We start from the raw sequence: 21,848 nt of genomic DNA, 5'->3' as shown, positions 1-21,848 counted from the left end.
CATTTGATTACATCAACCGCGTTAACCTAACGCTTTCGCTTTCGGTCTACGAGGGTACGTGGACACACTCTCCCCCTCTCGTTGCTATGCATCTCCTAGATAGATCTTGTGTGATCATAGGAATTTTTTGAAATTGCATGCTACGTTCCCCAACAGGTGTGCTGGCGGTGAGGATAATATCATCTACGTAGAGAAGTAGGTAAGCCGTGGCAGCACCGCGATGAAGCGAAAATAGGGAGGAGTCTGCTTTGGAGCCCTGGAAGCCGAGGGTATAGAGGTACGAAGTGAACTGCGAGAACCACGCCCGCGGAGCTTGCTTGAGCCCGTAGAGCGACCGGTTGAGACGACACACGTCCCGAGGGCGCGCCGCGTCAACGAAGCCAGCGGGCTGCATGCTGTACACCGTCTCGGCGAGATGCCCATGGAGGAAGGCATTCTTGACGTCGAGTTGATGTATGGGCCACGAGCTACTGGTGGCGAGGCTGAGGACGACGTGGATAGTGGCGGGCTTGACGACGGGACTGAACGTCTCACCGTAGTCAACCCCGGCTTGTTGGGTGAAGCCGCGGAGCACCCATCACGCCTTGTACCAAGCCAAGGAGCCGTCCGTGTTGTACTTGTATCGGAATATCCATTTCCCGCTCACCACATTAGCACCTGCAGGACGAGAGACCAACGACCAAGTGTCATTTCGCAACAATGCATTATATTCATCAAGCATAGCAGCGGCCCAGTTCGGATCCTTAAGTGCAGCGCAGTAGGATGAAGGAATGGCGCTGATCGGCGTGGTGACAGAGAGACTGACTTGTGTTTTTGGAAGGGAAAACCCGGACTTGGAGCGCGTATGCATGGGGTGCAGGTTCGTGGGTGGCTATATCCAGACAGCGCGCGGGGGTAGGCGCGGCTGAACTGGCGCTATGGGAGTGGCGGAAGCGCAGGCTGGGGAGGGAAGTGGCGGGGTCGCGCCAGGTGACGACTCAGGCGCGTGATCCGAGGAGGATCGAGGCGGTGTGGGAGGTGAGACAGCGACGGGGAAGGGGCCGGGTGTGGTGACAGTGGCGGGCTCTGATACCAAGTAAGATAGATGAACTCTCTGTATATTCATCATCGCAGGTTACAAGTGTTTATATACACTGATGCTCATGAGGAGTAGTGGCCTACTGTTACAACAGAATCGAAGATCACGCCGTGCGTGGCTACATGGGCGGAGACGACGTGCGTGGGAGCGTGGGCGCCGTAGGACTCGAGCTGCCTCGTTGCACACATGGGTGCGGGTGCATGTCACGTTTCCAACATTGCAGGCGCTTCAGGCTATTCCCCCCTCCAAGAAAAGAAAAAGCATCTCCGAGCCCCGTGTCGCTCCCCCCGAGCGGCCCGGGCGCTAACCCTAGCATCCGGGCACCGCCGCCACCCATCCTCCCCTCCTCCCCCGCCGCCGCCGGCGAGCGCCGCCCGGGCAAAGCCCGTGTGGTGTCGGTGGCGGCGGGCTCTTCCACTCCCGCTCGCGAGGTGGGCTGCGCGGGGTAGCTGCGCCAAGCGGAGGAGGCAAGCACGAGGGGCTGTGCGCGGGCCAGCGCTGCTCGGCACGCCATGGCGGAGGGGTGGCCAGCGCGCGCGCCTTTGGCACGAGGAGGAGGCAGGTCGCGGCGTAGGAGCCGTGGGCGCGCGAGGTCTCCAGCTCGCGCGGATCTGGCGTCTCGAGGGCGCGCGCTGTGGCGGGGTGACCGCGTCCGGAGGAGCGGCTTGGCTGTGCAGGGAGGCGCCGTGCTCGCGCGCCGGGGATCCGGATCTGGCGCCTAGATGCCGCGCCGTGGCTCTGGCGGCCCGGATCTGGTGTGTTGGGGTCGCGGCTGTGCTGGGGCGTTGGCGGCCGGGCCCGCGCATGGGAGGTCCGCAGGCAGCAGGGCTCGATCTGGTTTCTGTTGGCCGTACGGGCGAGGCTGTGGGAGATGAATGGCACCTCGCCTGGTGTTGCATCCTTCTGTTTGGTGGTTCGGTGTGCTCGATGCTGCTTCGGGTGGGAGGCCGTGATGGTGGTGGCTGGAGGGAGAGGAATGGCCTCGCTGCGGGTGTTGCATCCTCCGTCGGGAGATGAATGGCCGGCAGGCGTTGCATCCTCGAGGAGACGAATGGCGTGGTGCTTGGTTGCATCCTTCCGATGGGAGACGAATGACGCCGCTAGGGGTTGCATCCTCTGTCCAGTGGGGGGTGTGGATGCAAGGTTGGAAGCACGTCGAGCTCGTCGGGGAGGTGCGGTTGGCCGTGGAGGCAGGGATAGTGGTTTGATGTGTAGGCTGATCGGATCTTGGGTTCGGGCTATGCAGGTGAGACTGCCGGCGAAAGTCGTACTCCGGTTGTGGCCGGAGCCGTCGATGGCGGCGCTTTCGGGCGTCGCTTCCTCGTTGGAGGCATCGATGTAGCTGCTCTTACCTTGCCTTTCCCAATGTGCTCCGGGGGAAACTCTTGATCTAGTTTAGATCGGACGATGGCGGCGCCATTCGGCGTCGTGTTCTCTCTTGGGGGCATCGTCCTGGAGATGGATCCGATTAGAGGGACCCGTGGATCGTGAGGATATGTGTTGTGTGTGCTGCTGCCGAAAGGCGCTGTTTGTATGGTTTTTGGGTCCGGTTTCCCTCATAAACTGGACCAACCTTCTTTCTCCCGATCAATGAATTTGGTAGAACTATCAACATTCAAAAAAAGAAAAAGAAAAAAGCAACCCCTCAATCAAAATAATAATAATTGCGGTACCGGCTTCGTCTTCCGGTCCGGAGGGCTCCGTTCAGATCGACGCCTCTGCTCCTCTGCTGTGTATCCCTCCGCCCCCAAATCTTCTCCATCGAGCCGTGCGGCGGCGCCGGCGGCGACAGAGAGCGTCTACCTCTCCCTCCTTCAACGCTACTTCACGAGCAGCGCAGCAGCGGCGGTCGCCGACCCCACTCTCGGCATGAGGTACTGCTCCTTCGAATCGCCATGACATTGTTCCTCATCTGCTCTCCGGCGTTCTGCTCCGTTTGTCTGAACCAAACAGCTTCGGAGAGCACTCGTTAGGTTACTATGGCGACCACTGGGCGTCCATAGCCGATATCGGCCATCCATGACGCGCCTACACACTACACATAGAACTACAGTACTTCATTATAGATTACTATGATCATCAGCCGTAATTATTTAGTACTGTAGTAATAGATAATAGATGTGAATACAAGAGAAGTTCTGCAGGCCAGTAAACACGATCAAAGCATAACCAAATCGATGTAACTGTGCGTGTCCATCCAAGAAAAATGTCCATCTGTGTGACCAAAAAGTAGTACAGTAGAAAGAAAGAAGAACACAATGTTATAAATACAGTCGTAGAGAAATTTCATCTCCTTCTTCTTCGATACGGACCGCTTCTTCATTTATGGGCAGTCCCAATCGCAACTCCAAGCATACATCAGCTGCCACTGCTGCGTCCACATCCCTCGTCACCTCCTCTACAACATTTGTGGTGTCTGTCATCACTGAATTCTCCACTGCATCCGTCGATACTGCCTCTGGCTCCTCCTCCTCCACGACGTCCGACCAGTCCTCCTCCACGACATCCGACCAGTCCTTCTCCAATTCACCCTCCGCATTGCCCTCGTCCTTGCTGCCTGGCCTGCTAGTACCATGTTCTCTGCAGAATAAACAATGCACACACACCTTGGTTAGCTACTCTTGAAGTTCAGATTAGAAATGGGCCTTCTATTACTGTGAAGGAATTCTGCAAGACCACGCAAAAGATAAAAAGCATGAATCAACACAAAGAATGTGTAACCTAGGATAGGACTGGAATAGTTAGGAACAGTAAGGACTGAAAGAAGTGAAAGTAAGAGCAATGTGGTACATACTCATAGTCTGGTCGGATGTGAGCCATTCTTTTCTTGTTCTCCCTCCTTTCACACCAGCTCTTCAATTTTGGACAATCCAAAATACGCAGATCCTTCAGGTTGGTCAGTTTATTTATGCTGCTCGGCAAAGATTCCATGGCAGGGCATCTGTGGATGGCAAGCTTCTCAAGATTGGTGAGATCTCCTAACCATTCCGGCAGTGATGTGATACTGTCGCAGTCACTAAGATGCATCGACCCAAGGGAGGTGAGTCCTTGCAAACTCTGCATGAACCCATTGATCCCTTCGCAGGACACAATCTTCAGTTCCCGGAGACAGGTGAGGTCTGCCAAGTGCTGTACTTTGTCCACCCGGCAATTGGACAAGCATAGAGATTGGAGGGAGGATAGGGCCTCCATAGTATCTGGTATAGTCCACACATTGTCGCAATCTTTGACAGTTAAACTACGGAGGCCTGGGAGGCTGTGAAGGAAATGCCAGTTATATAGAGTTTTCTTGCAGTTCTTCACCACCAGTTCATTTACTGAAACAGAGGTACAAGGGTGCCCTCCTCTGGAATGGACCATTAGTTTGCTGCACTCTGAGATCACCAATTTCCAAGCTCTAGGCGTGAAAGGTACGAAGCACACCTTGTTACATTTCGTAATCACCAGTTCACCAATGGCCGGGAGCATACACTCCTTACCATTTCTGTCGTATGTTGTCTTGAACTCTTCCAGGCTTTCCATATCATCCAACTCTAGGGTCAACTTGGGGAGTCGATTGAGTGTTGTTCGGTATTCACCGGTGAGGTCATTGATGTCGAATCTTGTGATGCTAGCCATCCTTCTGAAAACTGCTCGTCGGAGGTTTAGTAACAAACACAGTGGTGGTGGGCGGCTGCACCTCGAGATGGCCTCAATGGTAACCTCTACAAGAGTATCAAAACGATAAGTTATGGTTGATGTCAACCAGGTTGAAAGGCAGGTCTCGCCATTGTAACCATGTAGCTCAAGGCCCTCCAGATATAGTGGCACTATTCTCCTAACAGAGCATTGACGTCCATGGATCCTTGGGAGCCCGCAGTCCAACAAAGTTTCCACTTCTGAGCAGCTCCGCCCAGTGACCTACGTATTTGCCTTGCATCTTCAGTAGATTTCACGTTTTCAAGACAGCTTATCTCAAGCTCTTCCAAGTTTGCATTCTCGAGCTCAACAATGTTTGTGTTCCTATATGCTTCTCCGTTATCAGGTTTAACCACAAGCTCACAACTTTTCAAACTGCGGCAGTTCCTCACATTTATTGACTGGAGAGACCTGATTTCACCTATCCTTTTGGCTATGCTCTTCAGTCTAATGCAGCCTGAGAGGTCCAGTGTTTGCAGATTGTTGAGTTCACCTAAACTTTCAGGTAGATCATGTAGAAATCTATTATGAGACAAATCCAAATGTTCCAGACTGGAAAAGCCACTGATACGTTCAATAATTCCATGAGTTCGCTCTACTGACTCTGAGTAAAAGATAGGATTCAGGAACATAGATAGGTTCAAATACTCTATTTTGGTGAGCTGGCCCAGAGCATCTTTTAGTCCTTCGAGACAGGACTGCTGTTGAGCAAGATAACAGCAAGGGTGTGACAAGTTCAGGTGCTGGAGATTGGTAAGGCCACCAAGAGCTTTCTCGACCCCTTCAAAACAAGACCAGAATGATAAATCTAGGTGTACCAAATTTTTCAGCTTCCCGAATGATTCCGGCAGTTTACCTAGTCCATGGCAACATGATAAATCAATGTGCAGCAAATTTATTAGATTCCCGAATGACTCAGGCAGATTTAATAGCCCACAGCAGCCTGAAAAATTGATATGCACCAAATTTGTGAGGTTCCCAAATGATTCTGGTAAGTTTACCAATCCAGAGCAGTCTGATAGGTTGATATGCAGCAAATACATTAGCTTCCCAAAAGACGGAGATAGACTAACTATTCCAGAGCACCGTGATAAGTTGATGTGCACCAAATTTGTTAGCTTCCCGAATGATTGCGGCAGTTTTTCTAGTTCAGAGCAGTCTGATAAATCGATATGCTTCAAACTAGTCAGCTTCCCAAATGAATCTGGCAAATTTACAAGTCCAGGGCATCTTGATAAGTCAATATGCAACAAATTTTTCAGCTTCCCAAATGAATCTGGCAAATTTACAAGTCCAGAGCAACCTGATAAGTCAATATGCGCCAAATTAATTAGCTTCCCAACTGAATCAGGTAGATTTCTTACTCCGCAGCAGCCTGATAAATCAATATACAACAGATTTAGTAGATCTCCAAGTGAATCCGGTAGATTGAGTAGTCCAGAGCAGCCTGATAAATTAAGATATCCCAAATGCCTCAACTGACAGATAGAATTTGGTAAGTTCAGCATCGAGGTGCCATTTAAATCCAAGACACTCAAGCACTTGGAAAATGAAAATGAATCATCGCTGAGGTCCATTTTGCCAGAGCCAACACAACGTAGAGCCCTTATTTGGGCAGACAATTTACTGGATAACTTCAAATCGGTAAGCAGTACATAGCGGCAGTCATTATTAGAGCATAATTCCTGCTGATAAGACGTCTCCTTTGTATCATATATGTCATGCATAACTTGTTTTGCAAGGTCATGCACCATATGGTTTACAGTGAACCAGGTTGTACTCTTATCAGCACTTCCACTAGTCTGCAACAAGAGTATAAGCGTGTTAAATATATGTTGCCCTGCCAAATTCAGAGGTAAAATTTTAGGCATGCCAAATGTTTGGAAATAAATAAATAGTGATGGGCTGGCATCCAATTAGACCTAACCAGTAATTCTGCCAAGCCAAAGTATGGGCATTCAAAATTTAGGAGTAAAACGATTGAGTGCCAATTTGTTTTGGCATGGCAAATATTAGAAGCAAACAAATTAAGCCCAAAGTCTTTTAAACATAGTATGGAGTAACTCACCGAAACCGGCATTGTTGTTTGAAGAAGTGACATGCCCAGAAGCATTGAAATATACTGCTCACCAACCTGTATCGCGGAGAATCTGTCGGATTGCTCAATAAGACCGAGAGAAGTCCATTGATAAATCAGATCATCTTTGGCTATAGTGTGACCATTTTGGAACATCGCAAAGTAAGTAAAGCATAGCCGTAAGCTCGGCGGCATACTAGTGTATGCTAACATGAGGAATGGCTCACCGTTTTGGCCATCTTCGCATATATCACTGTTCAATACTTATGCCCATCCTGTAGCATCTTTGTAGAGAAGCACGCCACCAAGCATTTCAGCTACCAACTGTGAACCCTCACACTTCTTTGCAATATCTACACCAATCTGCTCCAACTCTTGTTTGTCAAACAATCTACCTTCAAAGTGACTTCGTTGCTTGATAATCGTCCAGCACATGTCCTCACTCGATTCACTATAACTCCGAAAATGCATTTCTCCAGTGTCCGTCGCTATCAAGATTACCTCACCACGATCGCTCCCTTCCCTTAACATACCCTGCAACTCTTCGCAATCATGCCGTGATAGCCATATGCCATCTAAAACAACAAGTACCTTAATACTATCATCAAGTAATTGGTGAAGGCGCTTGCTCACATACTCCATGTTGTCATCGGAACCACCGTTGATCTCTTCCCCTGATACCTGAGAAATTATGGACTTCCCTATCTGATGCAAGTGAAGATTTCTGGAGCATTGGATCCATACCCTAGAGTAGTCTTTGAATCGGGTATGGTTGAAAACCATTCGTGCTAATCTTGTCTTGCTGCCATCCTGGCACCCACCAATTTGAACTGTAATGTGGTGCCCTTTTTTTCACAGATATACTTTCCATTATGATCTGTATTTGTTTATCCCTTCCAATCTTTGGGTCCTCTGTTACATAAATAAGTGGTGGCTCGATCCTTGCATCGGAACTAGGTGACATAAGATTAAATTCATCCATGTCGACCCATAGCTTGTAGACTTCTTCTTTTATCTTCTCCATCTTATCGGCCATGAGATTCTTCTTCTTGAGGACTTTGGCACGCGGCATCATCTTCATGAACTGCAGAGAATCGGTTCTTTTATGTGATACAAAATCACTATCATAACAAAGTACTTTTAAATACGGATCTAGTGACACAAATTTCATGTCATAAAACCTTATATTTATAGAGTAATTATTGGTCAAATGCAAGCCTTAACGAAACAAAATACGCCTTATTTTTAGGAATGGAGGGTCTGCAAAGAGCCAAGGAGTGCTCGGACGGTAGACAGAAAATGAATAGACTCGGGTACATACCTTTCGCGCGGGTGCAGGTGGTGTCATTGTGTCTTGCAACTCGTCCAAGATGTTGTAGGCGGCCTTCACGACCCGCCGCAGCCAGTCCCGCACCTTCTTCCCCTGCAGGCCAAGTTCGCGTATTCAGTGACCTATAGATCTCGTAGCCTAGCTATGACAGGACCTGAGCTTTTCTTCAAAATGTTTAAGGATGGTGAAGTAACATACCTCCATTTGCTGGGGGGCATCCTCCAGCAGCGGCTGTATGGCTTCCGGCGTAGTTTCCATTTCTTCCGATTTCTCTTTGGGGGCATCACACCTAAAACGAAGACACCGCATCTCGGCGTCCGCCAGCAGCGGGTGTATGACCTCCAGCGTCTCCATTATTTCCTGCAAATTGCCGGTGGCCTTGTCTCCGACGGCGATGGCGGCTCTGAGCTTTCTGCATGAGCTTTGGACAATGGCTTGGGCCATGGCTGCTTCTAGCCCCTCCACCCAAAAGCAAGAAGCTTCGATTCGAGCCAGCAATGGGACGGGGATGATGCAGCGCAGGGGGCAGAGGATCGTTCGCCCACCTCCCGGATGGCGGAGCAAAGCTAGGGGAAAGGAACCAGCTGGAGCTGTGCAGGCCACTGGCAAGAACTACTCATTGAACAATAACTACCGCACTGCAAAACAAGGCTGTTGAGGCTATGTGCAATGAATAAAGTTGAGAGTCGACAGTGAACACTGTTGCCTCAACAGTACTTCTGTAAGCAACAATAATTGCCTCGTTTCACGGTTGGTGGAGGAGGCATCCTGTGCTTGCTATGACCGGTGCACCGATGTACCCATGGCACATGAGCTGTTTCGTACGTGTTTGGTGTTTGGTGCACTTCGACTTATAATCAGGGGGATGCATCATGAAATTCAAATTCTTCCAGGTGAGGCGATCAAGCTCACCGTTAACGGACCTGGAGTACCAAAGAAACAGCTGCTGCTACTGGAAGCTTATCTTAGTTTTCTCCAGCATGCTTGACGTGCGATTATCGCACAAACAGGGAAGATGGAGATAAATATTGATCATCCCATATGTTTTTTTCTTTTCTCAAGTCGAAGTAAGACATTGGAGATGCCAGATGCGCATTTGAATGCGGACAGCTTGGTCACAAATACAAATATGATACACAATCTCAAAATAATGATGTTTTCGTTTTGTTTGTGAAGACTGAAACAATGCGTATGACACATTGAAAGACCAATCAATAGCAGAATATACTAGGGTTAATTCGGCAGCTATATTGCTTTGCGAGAAATCCCTAAACTATTAGCAGCATTAAGGCTTATTAACAGTATTCTTCCCTAAATCTCCCCGTAAAAAAAGTATTCTTCCCTAAATCAATGGACACACAAAGAGAATAATATAGTTGTATTAGGAAAAAAATTGAAACCCAGAAAATGAAGAAAGGAAGAAAAAAGAAAAATCTACACTTCTACATCTACAGTACTATTAAAAAAGCAAACATAGACTCCCCTACAGCTACACCAACAACTGTACACGGAATTATCAGGATGTCGGATCAATCTAATTAAATCAAATCCGAGTCTATATTACATCAATAGTTTGCCACACAAGTTAATGGTTCAGATTAAATGTTCTGCTGGGGCAGACCACCTCGCGCACCTCTTTGTCCACAATTAATGGGGGTATATCGTAACCACCACGCGCACCTCTTGGTACTCAATTAGTGAGGATAGTAATCCCGTAATTTTCTCTCTGGCCTTTGCCTTAGTTGTTGTAAATAAATGCCTTGCGGTTACTTTTCTGATGCCCCAAGGACCGCTGCCGCCTACTGTTGCCCCATGGACGCGAGCGTGGATCGCCGCTGCCACCTGCCGCTCCTCCTCTGCTGCCCCATGGGCGCGAGTGCGGGTCGCCGCTGCCGCCTGCCGCTCCTCCTCTACTACCTATGGGCGCGAGCGTAGATCGTGGTCGCAGCCATTCGCTCCTCTTGTGCTACCGCATGGATAAGAAGCACTTTCATAAAGGTGTTGTGCAAATCACAAAGATCAGGAACTTGATCTCAGGATTAATAAGTTCTTTATCTGCAGACCTGCATTGTTGTCGTGGTGGTTGTTGTCTTTGCGTTGGAGCAGCGGGAGCAGCTCCTCCCTGTTCGGACGTTGGCACACGCTCGAGCTGGTGCACGTATCCATCTTCAGCGGCCACTGGAGTAGTATTGTTGGAAATCTCACGACCAAGATTAATCTATGGAAAATCTATCTATTTATATCTGTACTTCTATATCTGAATCTTCTACCTGATTTCTCTCGCTTCTCGTGCGGCCACGTCATCCCCGATCTTGCTGTTAACACTCCGTACAGCCACCACAAACACATTGATCACTATATCCGAGTACCTCTATAGTTTTGTTTGTTCAGTTAGATGGACTTGGCTATCGCATGAGAACATAATTCACATGTGTATTTTGTTGTTTGGGGGATTATAGTGGAGATTTATTTTTTGCACCACACTGGATTGACGTGGTGAATTAGAAAGCTTTTTTTATCCCAGGAATGGATTGAATACTTCTAAACACAGTTAAAGGGTAAAGGTATGTATATATTTTTGTCCGTTTAATTTCTTCTTTCACACTGTATGATGTCAAGTTTCGGACATAGTTGTATGATTTACTCTTCTAGGTTGTAGTGTTGGTACGAAGAACCATAATAGGAACTTAATGAATATTGTGCCTTACTATTAAGATGAATATTTGCTGACTCAAATATTGTTTGAGTACGTTTCTCCTAAAGCTAACTGACCAAAATCTGAACGACTCTGACTGATGCGTACAAATCCAACTATAAGGATCCGAATACCGTCTAAAATTCTGAAAGGTCTTTTCCTACATTGTGAGACCCAATCTGGAAAATGATGGCTCCGTGAATCAACAACTACATTGTTTCCAATATAGTTTAGACTTTTTAGGATGGATTAATCAGCAAATGCGTTTTTTGCTGTGATTTTTTAGGCATACATGTGCTCAGATTTTGATTTTTTTAGTTTCTTTCACAAATGTTTAATTCAGATGCTGATAATTTTTTAGTTTGTTTCAAAGCTGTTTAGTTCAGATTAGGAAACTTTGTAGATTTATATAAGATGACATGTAAGGTGGTGAGAAGGTTTAGTTATCTGAAAACATACCCTGTGCACATGAAGTTCAGCATGGTCCAATGATGTATGGAATTTCATAAATCAAAGCTCAGTCTGCAAGGTAAAATTCAAAGTGAACTTTGCCCCTTGATTATTTCTAAAAACATACCCTGTACACGTGAACTTCAGCATGGTTCAATAATGTATAGGAATTTCTTATTTGCTTGATTTTCTATTCACCAAGGTGGTTCTCAGTTTGGTTTGCCATAGGCCTTCATCGCTTTGCTATGTTGATGCACGTGCTCCTTTTAGTCGGAGGTCAGGTGCCCAAATTGAGAAAATTGGTTACTCCTATTTTGTTCACATCCTAACTTGCAAGAGACAGGAACGGTCTCTATAGTGTATTGTTTTGTTATTCTCATTTGTAAGCACAAATATGTCTATCATCTAATATATTAGAGTTGACAACCAAGGTAGTATAGCATTAACAGTGTATAGACAGTATGCATTAAAAAAATTAGTGCCGGTGGTACTTCTAGCTTTTTATTTCTGGAGTCATAAATAAACTTTATTTGAATGTTTATATATTTATCTCAATTCGAGTCACAAAAAAACTCAATTATTTCTGTCTTCTATATTCTCTGTTTTTCAGCCTCCATGTCTTTGATAATTTGGTGACGGATCATATTGCATTTTACTTACACATGCTGTAGAAATTATACACAGTATGCATCACAGGCTTATAGTGCTACTGCCTATGTTCTAAATGGGGTCCAAAAATTTCTTTGCACAATCAAATTAGTAATGGAATATACGAATAAGTTAACGATTTGGCTGTGTACCACGAAGAACTATGGAAAACAGATTTCAGATGTTTTGGATATGTGTGTTCAGTACCTAAGGCAATGGTATGACAACTATGTGTTTTCAGATTTTTCAAATGAATTTCACACTTTGCCTAGAGCATCTTCAACTAAATGCAGCCATGCTCATTTTTGCCATGCTCATTAAGAGTTGAATACTCCATAAGGTGAAATATTCATGTCTGCTATTTACCCTTTGTGTCCTATTTTGCTCTCACCGTACTGCAATAAGAATATTATTCAAAATTTGATCCACGATGTCCTATATTTTGATGCTTGCAAGTTTTCCACTGGGATAACTATTTGTAGATTGTAAATTAAAATTTCTTGTAATATTCTGTGCCTTGCGTTGTCGAGTGTCACTCTTTCATTGTCGATGATATGTGTCCGACAACGTCATATAAAATCCTTAATTTTGGAAAATTCTGAATTTTGCATGGGTGATTGGTGCAACAACCTCAACCTCTGCACCTTACTGCCAACCACATGCAAGCTTCCCCCATGCTTTTGGTGAGAGCATCGGTTTCATTGGCTTTTAGCTTGTTTGGATTGCATGTTTGATAGGTTTCCCCAACCCAGGTTGGAGACCCCTTCGATTTATTTCCTTTTTATAACTCTGTATACAATTTTGTTTCTCTGTCATAATTTGGTTGATCCATTCTTATCCACAAATGCTTCTATATAAACAGATGGATACAAGGCTCATAGTGCTCTTGCAGTTTGGAATACCAAAAAAGCACGTGTGTGAGTAGTAATAGTGTTTAAATGTCATTTTCTTGTTATCTGTTTTTGATTGCACTTTTCTATCGTACTCTATGAGTTGATATGAATCAAATAGCAAAAGTATTATTATTGTCTAATTATTTAAGTACCTCCCTTCCAAGCAGACCTTGAACACATGACATGGAAACGACGATATTTTGGAGTCCCGGTTTCACTGTCTTCGAGGATGTAGGAGCCACCACCATCGTTGCTTCCTTCCACAACTAAGGGCATCTACAATGCAGAGATGCTTATGTAGACGCTTAAGGAAGGATTTGGGATTTTCACGACATGAAGCGCCCATCTAAGAGCCTATCCTCCAACGCAGTGAGCAATTATGAGACCCTTAGATGATTAAAAAACAAACAAAGGCCCACCTAGCGTACAGAGAATTTGGACGAAGCGCCGGGCGCGTCGTTAGGCAGCGACGCTAGGGAATAGACCGGGAATCATGCCTACGTGGCTAAAACGGACGGGAATTAGATCCTGGCACCGATCATAAGCGCCCGCGTTGGACATGCCCTAAAGGTCTTAGGTATCTGTTTTCGTTCCCTAATAGTTATCATTTGCAGAACATGATTATAGATTCCAGTAAGATAACCGTAAAAGAGATTATCATTTGCAATATTTTTTTAAAGGAAAAGCCGCTACGAGGATGATTTCTTTCTTGTGAGCGATAGTTTACATTTGAGATTGTTATGTCACTACTAAAGAAACATGAAGAAACGTGCAAGAAACATCACAATAAATTATATGTATATTTGAGATTGTTATGTCAATAGTTTATATTTTTTATGGCCAGTCATAACTAGATGAATGAGAAAACAATTTTCTACTGCGTTATCGTGCGTTGTACGTGCAAGCTTACTAGTGTCCAAAAAAAATGAAAAATAAAACCGAAGAATACCGGGCTATACCCACGGAAACTGACAGGGGAACAACAGGAAAACCGCAACAAACTTTTTTTTTAGGGGAAAACCGCAACAAACAGGTGCGAACCGAATCGAAAAGCAGCTTGTGCGCTGCTGGAGTTGGGCCGGCCCACTACACTATAGCGACAGCTTGACGACGCGGGCGTCAAATAGGAAATGCCCTCGGCTAATTCAGCCCGCCCCCGACCGTAAATAGACTGCCTTGCCGGCTTCGTCTTCCTCGATCTCTCCCTTGATCGACTCTTCTACGAGCAAGCCGGCAGCGGCCGCTCGATCTGCTTGAGGTACTTCTCCTTCTAATTAATCCCCATGCCGTTGTTCTCATCCGCTCTCGGACGTTCTCCTCCGGCCATCCATGGCATTCGCTTGAGGAATTCCAATTTTAGCTCGCTAATCGCGATGCTTGCTTCGCGAAACACTGGTGTCATCGTCACCCATACCATGACTTGCTACATTGCAAGTTTGCAACCATTGTGATTCAAAAGATTGGCTTTCTGCCACGAAAACATTTAACTAAATCGTGATTTTTCCTTTTCCTGTAGCGATAAGCTCGGCCAACTCTCCAGTTTAGAGAAGCAATGGCCGCTGCAATTATGTACAATGATGTATGACCAATAAACACGATCAAAGAAAAAATGTGTATCTGCGTGACTGAAAGAAATAAGAACACGAGTGTTATAAATACAGCCGTAGAGAAATTTCATCTTCTTCTCTGATGTGGACCGCTTCTTCATTACTGGGCAGTCCCAACCGCAACTCCAAGCATACATCAGCTGCCGCTGCTGCGTCCACATCCCTCGTCGCCTCCTCCTCTACAGCATCCCTGTTGCCTGTCACCACTGAATTGTCCACTGCATCCGGCAATACTGCCTCCGCTTCCTCCTCCGCTACGACATCCGCCTTGTCTGTCACCACTGAATTCTTCGACGCATCCGTCAATGCTGCCTCCGATTTCTCCTCCTCTACTACAACATCCGTGTTGCCTGTCGCCACTGGATTCTCCACTGCATCCGTCGATACTGCCTCTGCCTCTGGCTCCTCCTCCTCCACGCCATCCAACCAGTCCTCCAATTCACCCTCCTCATAGCCCTCGTCCATGTTGCCTGGCCTGCTACTGCTAGTACCATGCTCTCTGCAGAATAAACAATGCACACACACCTTCGTTAGCTACTGTTAAAGTTCAGATTAGCAATGGGCCTTTTATTCGTGCGAAAGGAATTCTGCATGATCACACAAAAGATAAAAAGCATGAATCAACACAAGGAATGTATTACCACAGGACTGGAATAGTTGGGAACAGTAACGACTGAAAGAAGTGAAACATAAGAGTAAAATGGTACATACTCATCATAGTTTGGTTGGATGTGAGCCATTATTTTCTTGTTCTCCTCCCTTTCACACCAGCCCTTCAGTTTTGGGCAGTCCAAAATATGCAGATCTTTCAGGTTGGTTAGTTTATTTATGCTGCCCGGCAAAGATTCAATGGCAGGGCATCTGTGGATGGCAAGCTTCTCAAGATTGGTGAGATCTCCTAACCAGTCCGGCAGTGATGTGATACTGTTGCAGTCAATAAGATGCATTGACCCAAGGGAGGTGAGCCTTTGCAAACTCCGCGTGAATCCCTTGAACATATTGCAGGACGCGATCTTTAGTTCCCGGAGAGAGGTGAGGTCACCCAAGTGTTGTTCTAGTGGCTCGATCCAGCAATTAGACAAGCATAGTGACTGGAGGGAGGATAGGGCCTCAATAGTATGTGGTAAAGTCCGTGGTAAAGTCTTCAGATCACGGCAATCTTTGACAGTTAAACTATAGAGGCCAGGGAGGCTGTGAAGCAAAGTCCAGTTATATAGAGCTAGGTTGCAGTTTTTGACCACCAGTTCATTTACTAAAACAGAGGTAATAGGGGTTTCCACACTCTGGCCTCCTCTGTTCCACCAGGAATAAACCATTAGTTTGCTGCAGTCTGAGATCACCAACCTCCGAGCTCTAGGCGTGAAAGGTCCAAAGCACAACTTGGGGCACCCCGTAATAACCAGTTCACCAATGGCCGGGAGCACACACTCCTTACCTCTTCTGTCATATGTTGTTTTGAACTCTTCCAGGCTTTCCATATCATCCAACTCTAGAGTGAACTTGGGGAGTCGATGGATTGCTGCTCGGTTTCCATCAGTGAGGTCATTGACGTCGAATCTTGTAATGCTAGCCATCCTTCTGAAAACTGCTCGTCGCAGGTTTAGTAACAAACACAGTGGTGGTGGGCGGCTGCACCTCAGGAAACCCTCAACTGTAACCTCTACAAGAGTAGAGACACAGGAAGATGCAGTTGATGTCCACCAGTATGAGGTTGATGTCCACCATGCAGAAAGGCGGGTCTCGCCACTATAACCATGTAGTTCAAGGCACTGCAGATATGACGGCAGTAATTCTCCTAACAGGGTATTGCCCTCCATGGATACTTGGGAGCCCACAGTCCAGCAAAGTTTCAACTTTTCAATTTTTCCTTCCAGTGCCATTCTGATTTGCTCTGCCTGTTCTGCAGACTTCACGTTTTCAAGACAGCTTATCTCAAGCTCTTCCAAGTTTGCATTCTCGAGCTCAACAATGCTTGTGTTCCTATATGCTTCTCCGTTATCAGGTTTAACCACAAGCTCACAACTTTTCAAACTGCGGCAGTTCCTCACATTTATTGACTGGAGAGACCTGATTTCACCTATCCTTTTGGCTATGCTCTTCAGTCTAATGCAGCCTGAGAGGTCCAGTGTTTGCAGATTGTTGAGTTCACCTAAACTTTCAGGTAGATCATGTAGAAATCTATTATGAGACAAATCCAAATGTTCCAGACTGGAAAAGCCACTGATACGTTCAATAATTCCATGAGTTCGCTCTACTGACTCTGAGTAAAAGATAGGATTCAGGAACATGGATAGGTTCAAATACTCTATTTTGGTGAGCTGGCCCAGAACATCTTTTAGTCCTTCGAGACAGGACTGCTGTTGAGCAAGATAACAGCAAGGGTGTGACAAGTTCAAGTGCTGGAGATTGGTAAGGCCAGCAAGAGCTTTCTGGACCCCTTCAAAACAAGACCAGAATGATAGGTCTAGGTGTACCAAAAATTTGAGCTTCCTGAATGATTCCGGCAGTTTATCTAGTCCATGGCAACATGATAAATCAATGTGCAACAAATTTACTAGATTCCCGAATGACTCAGGCAGATTTAATAGCCCACAGCAGCCTGACAAGTTGATATGCACCAAATTTATGAGGTTCCCAAATGATTCCGGTAAGTTTACCAATCCAGAGCAGCCTGATAGGTTGATGTGCAGCAAATATATCAGCTTCCCAAGCAACGGAGGCAGAGTAACTATTCCAGAGCACCGTGATAAGTTGATGTGCATCAAGTTTGTTAGCTTCCCGAATGATTGCGGCAGTTTTTCTAGTCCGGAGCAGTCTGATAAATCTATATGCTTCAAACTAGTCAGCTTCCCAAATGAATCTGGCAAATTTACAAGTCCAGAGCATCTTGTTAAGTCAATATGCAACAATTTTTTCAGCTTCCCAAATGATTCCGATATATTTACTAGTCCAGAGCAACCTGATAAGTCAATATGTGCCAAATTTATTAGCTTTCCAAATGATTCAGGTAGATGTATTAGTCCAGAGCAGCCTGACAAATTAATATACAACAAATTTAATAGATCTCCAAGTGACTTCGGTATAATAACTAGTCCAGAGCAGCCTGATAAATTAAGATATCCCAAATGCCTCAACTGACAGATATAATTTGGTAAGTTCAGCATCAAGCTGTCATTCAACTCCAAGACACGCAGGCACCTGGAATATGAAAACGAATCATCGCTGAGTTCCATTTTGCCAGAGCCCACACAACGTAGCGCCCTTGTGCGGGCAGACAATTTATTGGATAACTTCAAATCAGTGAGAAGTACATAGCGGCAGTCCTTATTAGAGCATAATTCTTGTTGAAAAGATGTCTCCATTGTACCATATAAGTCACACATAATGTCTTTTGCAAGCTTATGCACCATATGGTTCATAGTGAACAAAATTGTACTCTTATTAGTCTGCAACAAAAACATAAAGTGCATTAGAGAATTTATGTTCTAGTCAGTTGCCCTGCCAAATTCAGAAGTATTTGTTTTTTGAGTTTTGGCATGCCAAAAATTGGGAAAAAAAATAGTGATGGGCTGGCATCCCGTAAGACGAGTATTTAACCAAAAACTACCACATTTCACGGACTTGTGACAGAAAACTACCACTTTACGTTTTTGTGCGGAAAACTACCAAATTTGTCCTAAACCGTGGCAAAAAACTACCAACTCGCGTAAGCGCTCGTTTCGCCCGCGCTAACCCCGAATCTAACCGGTTGGGCCCACGAATCAGTTGCCATGCAGGCAACGGACGGCCGCCGCGCGTTGACGGCCGTTAACGGCCCGTCCGCCTGTCGGAACGGCGGCTGTCGGTCGGGTGCGGGTCAAGATCTGCCGTTCCCCTCTCGCTTCACTCTCTCCCTCCTCTCCCTCTCTCTGAACTAGGTGGCGGCTGCCATGTCGTCGTTGATTCCGGAGGGTGGCGGCGCTGGCGGCGGCGACGTTGGCGGCGGCGACGCTGGCGGCGTTGACACAAGTTTGGACGCGCCTCCACTGATGGCCAGCGGCTCAGTCGATAATTGGTTGGGGAGCACCAGTTTCTCAACGCAGGCTGGCTCGCAGCAGCCGGAGGCACCGCTCTCCCAGTCATCGCCAATTGGTTGCAGGTATGCAAGTATCATCTGCTGGGCCTTTGGTTAGCTGCTTCAATCTGGCAGATTAGTAAGATGTGTTTGTTTTTGTTAGTTGGACATGTGTAGTAAACTGTATTGCAGTTGTAGCTCAGTCAATTTCAATTTAATTCATGAGCACTTATTTGTGCAGTTTGGCTGACCAGAAGTGGGATATATGGTTTCATTTAGAAGGAAGAAACCCTGTGAAAAGGGGTATATTTGAGTCAGATATTTCTTTGCTTACTCTACAATCACTCATTGCTAGTGAAGGGTATGGGGACAGTGATTACATGTACTATGTGAAGGAGGAGGAAATTGGATCTGAAAGAGTAAAATATTTAGGTAATGAAGCTAGTGTTCATGAAATGTTGGAGTATTTTCATCATGTCAAGGTTGTGAACATAAGGGTTGTGAGAGATGTTGAACCTGGAATTAGTACACAGGCTAATGAGAATTACATGAATACTCAAGAGGGCTGCTGTGTGAAAATGGTCCTGGAGCAATCTGAGCTTCAGAATCAGATAGATGATAGAAAGGCTCAGCTTGAGAGGAGCAGGATTCAAAGAGAGGCAGATTTGAACCACTTTGAAGGAGACACTGAAGTGTCTGAATTTTGTTCTGAGCATTCAGTTCATTCAGATGGGAGTGCTGAAGCTGTTCAACAAATGGAAATAGAGTGTGCCTCTGAAGAGGATACAACATTGCAAACTACTTCTATTGTGAAACATGTGAAGAATCCTGGTCCAACTAGCAGATGTCACAATGAGGTTGAGATAAAACATTTTGAAGATTGGTTTCCTGAAGCAGATGAGTTTTGTTTTGCTGGTGATGCAGGCATAAGTGATGAGGAAGAAGAAGATGAAGTTGAACTACCATACCTCATGAAGAAGCCAAAGACAAAGAGTAGTAAGAAAAAGATGAAGGAAAGGCTATATTTTGACCCCTCAATTCCCAATTCACATTTACTCTTGTGCAAGAGCTTGTGTTTTGATAGTGTTTACCAGTTCAGAGAAGCATTAAGAGATTTTCATATAAGGACTTTGAGGTCTTTTCACTACCACAGGAACACTCCAACAAGAATTATTGTTTGGTGTTCACAGAGAGAGCATGGATGTGAATTTTACATGTGTGCCTCCAGGATAACTCATGAAAGAACATTTTGCATTAAGAAGTGTAACATGGAGCACACTTGTCCAGCATCAGCAGAGAACACAAAGGTTACTACTAAGTGGCTTTCCAAAGCAGTTGAGCCTTCCCTTAGAGCAGATCCTAGAGCACCTGTGGATTCTCTTATTAAAAACAGCAAAGTCAAGTTTTCAGTTGATGTATCAAAGAGTGTGGCCTATAAGGCAAGGAGGAAGGCTATTAAGGTTGTACAAGGTGACCAGAAGGAGCAGTACTACAGACTGAGGGACTACCTACAAGCAGTTCTTGATACAAACCCTGGTAGCAGGTGTGTAGTTACAACATTTGAGGACCCAGAAAACCCTGCCCCAACTCCTAGATTTAAGTACATGTTCTACTGCTTGCATGCATCAAAGCAAGGATTTCTTAATGGTTGCAGGCCCTTTATAAGTAAATATATAACTGCATTTTGTTCAAAATATCTTGTTGTACATTTATGGTAGCTAATTTGGGTATGGATGCAGGGCTTGATGGTTGCTTCATCAAGCTAACTACTGGACATCAAATTCTTGCAGCCACAGGAAGAGATGGCAACAACAACATCTACCCCATAGCCTTTGGTGTGGTTGATAAGGAAGATTCAGAGAGTTGGACATGGTTCCTAACCCAGCTAAGATGTTGCATTGGAAGTGGTAGCAAATTTGGAACCTACACCATTATTTCTGACAGGCAAAAGGTATGCACCCTATCTTAGCCAGTAGTTCAGATATATATTGTTATTAGTAGCTTTATTTCTTTTTGTTCATGACCATGGTTATTAATTTACAATCAGGGTCTTCTTAAGGCTATAAATGAGGTGTTCCCTGATTCCCCTCAGAGATACTGCCTCAGGCACATATATGCAAATTTTCAGTCAGCTGGTTTCAGAGGAGCAGAACTAAAGAAGCTAGTAGATCAGGCTAGCTACTCATTCACCAAACATGGCCATGAATTAGCAATGGCAGAGCTTAAAGCAGAGTGTGAGGATGCCTGGAAGTGGCTTAAAAAAATTCCAAAGGAGACTTGGTGTAGGTCTGCAATGGATTACAATTGCAAAACTGATCTTGTTGTGAACAACCTTAGTGAGGTTTTCAACAAAATGATCCTTGATGTTAGGGCCAAACCAATTAGGACTATGTTTGAAGGAATTAGGACTAAGCAGATGATCAAAAGGCAGAAGACTAGGGAAAAAACAGAGAACAGCAGGTGGATGATCACACCCAACTATTCAGAGAAACTAGAGGAGAATAAGAAATATGCCAAATTTTGTGAGGCACATAGGGCTGGTCCTGACATCTGGCAAGTGTCTAGTGCTGAAAATCAGTATTGTGTGAACATAGCTACTAAATCATGTGACTGCAGGAGGTGGGACATGACAGGTGTGACATGCAGTCATGCAATAGCAGCAATGAGCAAACTTCACATGCACCCAGAGGACTATGTGCATGAATTTTTCAAAAAACCACTATATATTGAAGCATACAAAGACATAGTGTACCCTGTCCCTGGTCCTGAATTCTGGCCTGACACCCATACTCAGGATATTGAGCCCCCAGTGTTCAAAGAAAAAGCAGGCAAGAAACAGACAGCTAGGAGAAAGGGCCAGTTTGAGGTGCCTGCACCAAAGGACACAAGCAGGATGGGAACAATTACATGCAGCAATTGTGGTCTACAAGGCCACAGATATACAAACTGTGGGAAAGCTCTAAAACCTAGTCTTGAGATGAGAAAGAACTTACATCAGGTCATTCAAAAATGATGCATTCTTTGTTTAATTATTTTACTTCTGGTCTATTTACTAACTAATTTAATTTTGTCATGCAGGAGAATAGAGAAATTTTTAGGGGTTCCTCTAGTGCTACACATCCACCTCCACAACCACCACCTCAACAGCAAACTGCACAGATGCCAGCATCATCTGCTCCACCTCCTAAAGCAATGAGGAACAGAAAAACAGCAGCAAATAAGAGAGGTTCAACATCAACAGTTTCAGCAGGAGCAGCCAGGTCTTCACCAGCACCTGCAACAGGATCAGCATCAACAAGAGCTCCAAGAGGATCAGCATCAACAAGAACATTCAATGC

At 45.5% G+C, this 21,848-nt stretch overlaps 2 protein-coding genes and 1 pseudogene across 2 annotated transcripts; 1 reads left to right on the top strand and 2 right to left on the bottom strand.

Annotated features, from left to right (window-relative positions):
• The first annotated feature begins 2,668 nt into the window (after positions 1 to 2,668).
• LOC123120597 (uncharacterized) lies at positions 2,669 to 10,646 on the top strand. Its single transcript, XM_044540601.1, has 2 exons — positions 2,669 to 2,952; positions 10,225 to 10,646. Exons 1-2 carry the CDS (start codon positions 2,669 to 2,671, stop codon positions 10,538 to 10,540), a joined length of 600 nt encoding a protein of 199 aa, XP_044396536.1. The 3' UTR covers positions 10,541 to 10,646.
• On the bottom strand, positions 3,218 to 8,848 carry LOC123121671 (putative disease resistance protein RGA3; annotated as a pseudogene).
• A 3,473-nt stretch (positions 10,647 to 14,119) lies between the features above and the next one.
• On the bottom strand, positions 14,120 to 17,855 carry LOC123121669 (uncharacterized). The gene is made up of 3 exons (XM_044541682.1): positions 15,168 to 17,855; positions 14,592 to 14,955; positions 14,120 to 14,272 (listed from the first exon to the last, which is right to left on the bottom strand). The coding sequence occupies exons 1-3, from the start codon at positions 17,837 to 17,839 to the stop codon at positions 14,120 to 14,122; spliced, it is 3,189 nt and encodes a 1,062-aa protein (XP_044397617.1). The 5' UTR covers positions 17,840 to 17,855.
• Positions 17,856 to 21,848: the final 3,993 nt, after the last annotated feature.

The sequence above is a fragment of the Triticum aestivum genome, chromosome 5D (assembly GCF_018294505.1).
Source record: "Triticum aestivum cultivar Chinese Spring chromosome 5D, IWGSC CS RefSeq v2.1, whole genome shotgun sequence".
Taxonomy (NCBI): Eukaryota; Viridiplantae; Streptophyta; class Magnoliopsida; order Poales; family Poaceae; genus Triticum; species Triticum aestivum.
The sequence above is the reverse complement of the archived record's forward strand: the minus strand, read 5'-3'. Positions and strand labels throughout refer to the sequence as shown.